The 6,000-nt window shown below is 37.7% G+C and overlaps 1 protein-coding gene across 2 annotated transcripts in view; it reads left to right on the forward strand.

Moving 5' to 3' along the window:
- VPS26A (VPS26, retromer complex component A) overlaps window positions 1-5,192 on the forward strand; it is a 29,303-nt gene extending 24,111 nt beyond the window's left edge. For both annotated transcript variants that reach the window (XM_038410346.2, XM_043519341.1), the window contains 2 exons: window positions 2,203-2,345; window positions 3,333-5,192. In XM_038410346.2, coding sequence (XP_038266274.1) covers window positions 2,203-2,345; window positions 3,333-3,446 — 257 coding nt within the window. In that variant the 3' untranslated portion in view covers window positions 3,447-5,192. The remainder of the gene's footprint in view (window positions 1-2,202; window positions 2,346-3,332) is intronic.
- Window positions 5,193-6,000: the final 808 nt, after the last annotated feature.

The raw sequence follows: 6,000 nt of genomic DNA on the forward strand, positions 1-6,000 counted from the left end.
TCTCTACTACATTAACAGCTCATTATATAGGAGGAAGTGAAGAATATTCTTCCTAAAAAGAGGGAGGACAGTCCTTTTCTCTCATTTTGCCACCAAGTGCTCCCCTCCTTTAGTAGTATTTTTAAGTACTTCATCTCTGATCTCCACCCTATTTGCCCCTTTGGAAGCAGACTCTTCAGCAAGCCTCTGAGCACAAGCCACCTGGTGCCTAATGTCAGAACATGCAGCTGCTCTAAGGCAGTGGTTCTCAACCAGAGGTACACAGAGGTCTTCCAGTGGTGAGCTGGAGCCAGTTCGCACTGGTTCGCGCGAACTGGTTGTTAAATTTTGAAGCCGGTTTAGAACCGGTTGCTAAAGGGGTGGGCAAACTCCCGCCCACAGGCTGTCCGGCCTGCCTGAGAATCCCTTTTAAATTTTTACTCACCTGGCAGCGCTTCAGGTCTTGGCGGCAGGTCCTTCACTCGCTCCGGGTCTTCGGCGGCACTCAAGGACCTGCTGCCAAAGTGCTGCCGAAGACCCGGAATGACTGAAGGACCTGCTGCTGAAGTGCCGCCAAAGACCCAGAGCGACTAAGGAACCAGTTCTTCAGCTTTTGGCAGCTTATCACTGGGTACATCAGCTCACCTAGATATTTGCCTAGTTTTACAACTGGCTATATAATAATTTCATACAGACAATGACTTGTTTATACTGCTCTATATACTATACACTCAAATGTAAGTACTATGTTTATATTCCCATTGATTTATTTATAATATGTTAAAAATGAGAAAGTAAGCAATTTTTCAGTAATAGCGTGCTGTGACAATTTTTGTATTTTAATGTCTGATTTTGTAAGTAAGTAGTCTTTTAGCTGAGGTGAAACTTGGGGTACGCAAGACAAATCAGACGTACAGTAGTCTGGAAAGGTTGAGAACCACTGCTCTAAGGGCTCATGGACAGCTATGAATATTTAGGTGCCTCTAAATTACAATAACTCACTGGGTGGAAACGATATTATTCCTTAGGCCTGGTCTAAACATGAAGTTCCACCAGTTTAGGTAGTGGTGGTGTAGTTTAAAAGTTGGTGCAGCTTTGTTGGGCAAACTAAAATAAGTCATGATAAACAAACTTGGACATGCTTATCTGTTTAAAACTGATTGCCCCAATGGGCAAGCTATGCTGATATATCTGTTTTTTAAAATTAGTTATAAGTGTCCACATAGGGATTTAACTAAACTGGTGCAAGTTTGCTTGTGTAGTTAAGCCCCTAGAAAGTTTCCTTTTTTCCCTCTGAGCTATTGCAGCCAATATCTGCCCCACTCCAAGTCTTGGAGTGGGGCAGATTCTGGAACAATTAGGAGTCCTGAAGGAAGAGCCTGGCTGCTAATGACTCTCAAGCTTGCTTCCAGAGAAGAGTTTAGGGAGGGATGTGGTAAATAAAGGTAGAGGAAAAGAAGGATCACAAGGCTTAAAGCTCCTTAAGAAAAATCAGTGGGAGAAAGGGAAGAAAGTAGGCAGGGAGGGTTCTGGTATGTGATGGGGAGGGGGTACAGGTATGCAAGTTGCCAATCGCTGATGGTGACAATGTCCTTGAGCAACTACTTTAGGATCCTGAGACAAGACTGAACAGCAAGATTAAATCACCGTTTCTGGTGACAGGGCTGTCTGATGGTTGTGTTGCAAAAACTTCAACTAGAGTTTTGGATCCTGCAGATCCAAATCAGTCTGATTCAGGCATGGCTGAAGAACATTGACTGATTGATAGTTGTCTGATCTGGTTTTAAGTGAAAATAGTGTTCTTATTGACTTTGAGCTAGCATCGGCATTTTCCATCATAGCTCTGACAACAAGACTTAAATTATTTTAGTAATTTAGTGATGAGAGGTCCCAGAAAGGGTAATGCTGGGTGACCGTTAATATTTGACACGGCTTCTTATTTAATTATAGTAGATTGGTCTTCAAGGTCTTGGTCCTTTAAAGCCCTGAGTGGTCTGGAACACAGTTAGGTGAAATAACCTCTCACTTATACCATCTTCTGGCACACCATTGACTTAAAGGCTCTTGTAAACTTTAGGACCTGTGCTGGGTTTCCCAGATGGGGGCCTGTGCCCTTAGAATCTGAAGGGTGCTTTTCCACCCAGTCTTATGCATTTTGTGGAATGTGTTTTAATGATAGTTCTTTCAGATGAAACTAATTCTAACTTTTCTTTCCTCTTCAAGGTGAATCAATTCCTATAAGACTTTTCTTAGCAGGCTATGATCCAACGCCTACAATGAGAGATGTGAACAAAAAATTTTCAGTGAGATACTTTTTGAATCTAGTGCTTGTGGATGAAGAAGACAGACGGTACTTCAAACAACAGGTATAGTGTTGTACAGGCTGGAGTCTTGTGGCAGGCTGGTTTTTAAGTTTTTTTTTTTTTTAATTTTTCATATTTGGAAACGGGACAAGTAAACTGTATGCTACAAATAAAAATGTGAATTACTTTTCTCCCATTTGCTGTACTGAATAGCATGCGCACAAAACTTAATTTGCAAGTGAGGAAGAAGGGGATGATGAACACTATTTTAGCAAAGATGAGGTATTTGTGTGGTACAAAATGCATGAAAGGAGTGATTAATGCCCCACAGAACTTACAATCTAAATAGCCAGACAAAACAATACTGATAGAAATTGCTGTGTGTCTAAAAGGGAAATTATTTTGGAGCATTATTTTTAAATTACTGGATGTGCAACATTTTTTTGTCTTACTTGAGTGGGTTAATGCTGGATGAAGAAACGCAAGGAATTTGGTTGGTTCCTGGCATAAGAGAGTACAAAGGTAAGGGTGTGAAAAGGATATAAAGGGCGGGGGGGGGGAATACTTTGTGACCATGAGAAGAAATATGGATAGGAACAAAACTGAAAGCAGGTAAACAAGACCTTTAAAATATGAATAAGAAGCTGGAATTTAATGCAGAAAGTAAGAAGAAGCCAAAATGATTAGAAGAGGGGAGGAGCATGATTCAGATTTTGAGTGAGAAATATTTACCTTTAATTGCTTTTGATAGCACAGAAGGGGAGCAAAGTGAGCATTGGAGAAGCCAGAGAGGATGTGACTAACAAGGAGAGAGCACAGGACACATGGATATACAATTTTAATATTTATAAACCAAATTGCTTGCTTGGTTCTCATATCAATCTGTACCTGATTTATAGAAATATAGCTTATTACAGAATGGAAATAGTGATCCAAAGTATTTTGGAAACCTTGCATAAGTAGAAACTTGTTGTTAATTTTGAGGTTATGGGATTAATATTTGATGAGACATAATGCTATACTAAATGAGCATTTGCTTCCCCTATATAGGAAATAATTCTTTGGAGAAAAGCTCCTGAGAAACTGAGGAAACCACGAACAAATTTTCACCAGCGGTTTGAATCTCCAGAACCACAAGCATCTGCTGAGCAACCTGAAATGTGAACTAGTATGAGGTGAAAAAACTGTTGTGACACTTCAGCAGATTAAAGGTGGCAGCAGCCTGTAGGAGAAGAGAAGGCAAAAACTCACATTACACCGGTCTTCCTTCGTCTTACAGTGCTGCATTTACCATATTACTAAAACATTCGTCAAGTAAACATTCAAGTGTGTATATACATTTAAAATAAAGTGCTTTCTCAAACACTGGAACTTTCTTAAGCTACTATTTTATACTGCACATTTTACTTTTATTTGATAATGTTATGCACTTGATATGCATAAAACTTAAACAAATCTAGTTATATATTTCCATGCATGTAGGCTTGTATATTTATTCTTTTTTTGCTAATCACCTATAATATGTAGATTAAAGCATTTCTCCCCTGTCATGTCATTTATCGCATGCATACCTTCAATGCTGCTTATCTGAACTGGTTTTGAAACCAACAGATAAGTATACTTGTCTAAATTACACTAAAAATCAGGGTTTATGGTGGATCTTTTGTCTTAAGAATATTTAGAAGTCTCATAGACATGTGAGCATAGTTTAACTCTTTACCACAAACTTGCTGTATACCTGTTTGGAGTCTTCTAAGACCATACTGTGGTTCTCAGAGGCTTTGAATCTTTTGTGTCTTTCACAAGAACGTTCACAAACAAATTTGTTCAAGATGATCCTTTTACATGTGTGGTGGCTCTTACAGTTCACTCTAACCATATTTGTTTTTACTTAGAACTTCCAGAAACAATTTACTGACAAGTCTAATGTTTTCTAGTAACTGTAGAACTCTCACTTCTCCCACCCATTGCTGTTTTACGTTAACTGAGATGATAAGGGGGGATGGAAATGTTTTAACATAGCTGACTCTTAATGATTTAAACTGAGACCTAGTGTTACGTTCTTGAAATCAACTTTTTACATGCACAATATTTGTTCATCTCCTGTTGGATTCACAAATATACTCCCCTCTTTACAGCTTGTTCCCTTGCCATCCTGGGGGAGGAGGAAAAATGACAGCCCCTCAGAATAACGTACTTATTCTCGTCCATCTAGGCCTATAAATGGGTGGGAAACAAACTGTTGGGTGGCTTTTTGTTATGTGTGTTTTTTTTTTTTTTTTTAAACTGGTTGAGTTCAAAAAGTGTTGAGGAAATTTATCTAGAAAAACAGAATATTTTTGTCTTACTCATCTCTTGTGTGAGTTTAAAGTCTTTTGAACATATTACTTAAACAAGTTAGCCTCCATTCACAATTAATCACATAGTCTGTTATCAGACATAATATATATGGATTGGACACAAAATGAACCATGCTGTGTGGAAGGCTACTTGCACTTGTAGTTCACTTGGACTATAAACAAGACATTCTTTCTAAACTTCAATGCAGGTGTCATTGGTTTACCTTACTTTGAGTAAGCAAAATTGAATTACACTTCTGTAAAAACATTTTACTACTATGGAACTTTGATAAAGCAGACCAAGATTCTGTGTACTATATACTGGGGGATTTCTCTTAAATGTGGATATCTAAGTGCAAATTTAACTTCCTCATGTAAGTGCCTGTTCAGAATTTTTTTTTTTAAAAGCCAAATATTTTCATGATCACTTGCATGTTGTAATCTGGAAACTATTCCAAGAGACATTTGAAAACCGATTGTATTTAACTAGCCTCAGATTGTGCAACCCATGTATAATAAACAAGGAACACACTGAACCTCTATTTGAGTTATTAAAATAGCTGTATTCTCATTAAAACGTGGATTGTCTTTAATTGGACTGTACATTGTACTGAAAATACCATTTGCAATGGATATAAATGCATTTTGAGGATGGAAAACCTGGGTTAATAGATAGCTTAGGAAATTTCTATAGTATATAGAATCTTAAATAATTTATAGTTACGAGTTTCAATTCATCCCATGTCCGTGAGAAAATCCACCCTTACCTGAGACTTATTCAGTGTCACTTTTGAAATGAGCCAGTAGGCTTAGTTCATTTCATGGTGTTTTTACTTTTGGCAGTCTTATCAGAGAAGCCAAGGATTGTGACAGTTCAGTCTGCATGATTGGTCTCTTTGGGGTGAGAATAGTTTCTCAGCCTGGTTTTGGACATACTTGGGGGCAATATGTGAAAGCTCACACAACTGATGTACTGGTTCCAATTTTTATTGAGACTTCAGTTTTTCAGGGTTGTGGGTTTTTTTTTAAATATCCAAACAATTGTTTACATTGTTGAGTTAAGCATATATGAAATATACTCTTCCCATATATTACAATCAGAAATTCTGTGCATGCATAAGTCAAATAGCTGAATGAAGATGTCAAACTTGATTTTGTTTTTTAGCTCTTTTGTTTATTCCTTAAACCTAGTTTAAAAATTAAGAAAATTGATAAACATGTAAAGTAGAAGGCTTAGTTTATTAAATTAGCTCATGACTGGTCTATAAGCATAAAGTTATCTCATGTTCCAGGGTTCCTCTAGCTTTGATTCTAACACAGGGCTTTATCAGACTATATTCCCAATGTTTACTATCCCAAGTCTTGTCTTGGATCATAAA

The sequence above is a fragment of the Dermochelys coriacea genome, chromosome 7, assembly GCF_009764565.3.
Source record: "Dermochelys coriacea isolate rDerCor1 chromosome 7, rDerCor1.pri.v4, whole genome shotgun sequence".
In the NCBI taxonomy this organism is placed as follows: domain Eukaryota; kingdom Metazoa; phylum Chordata; order Testudines; family Dermochelyidae; genus Dermochelys; species Dermochelys coriacea.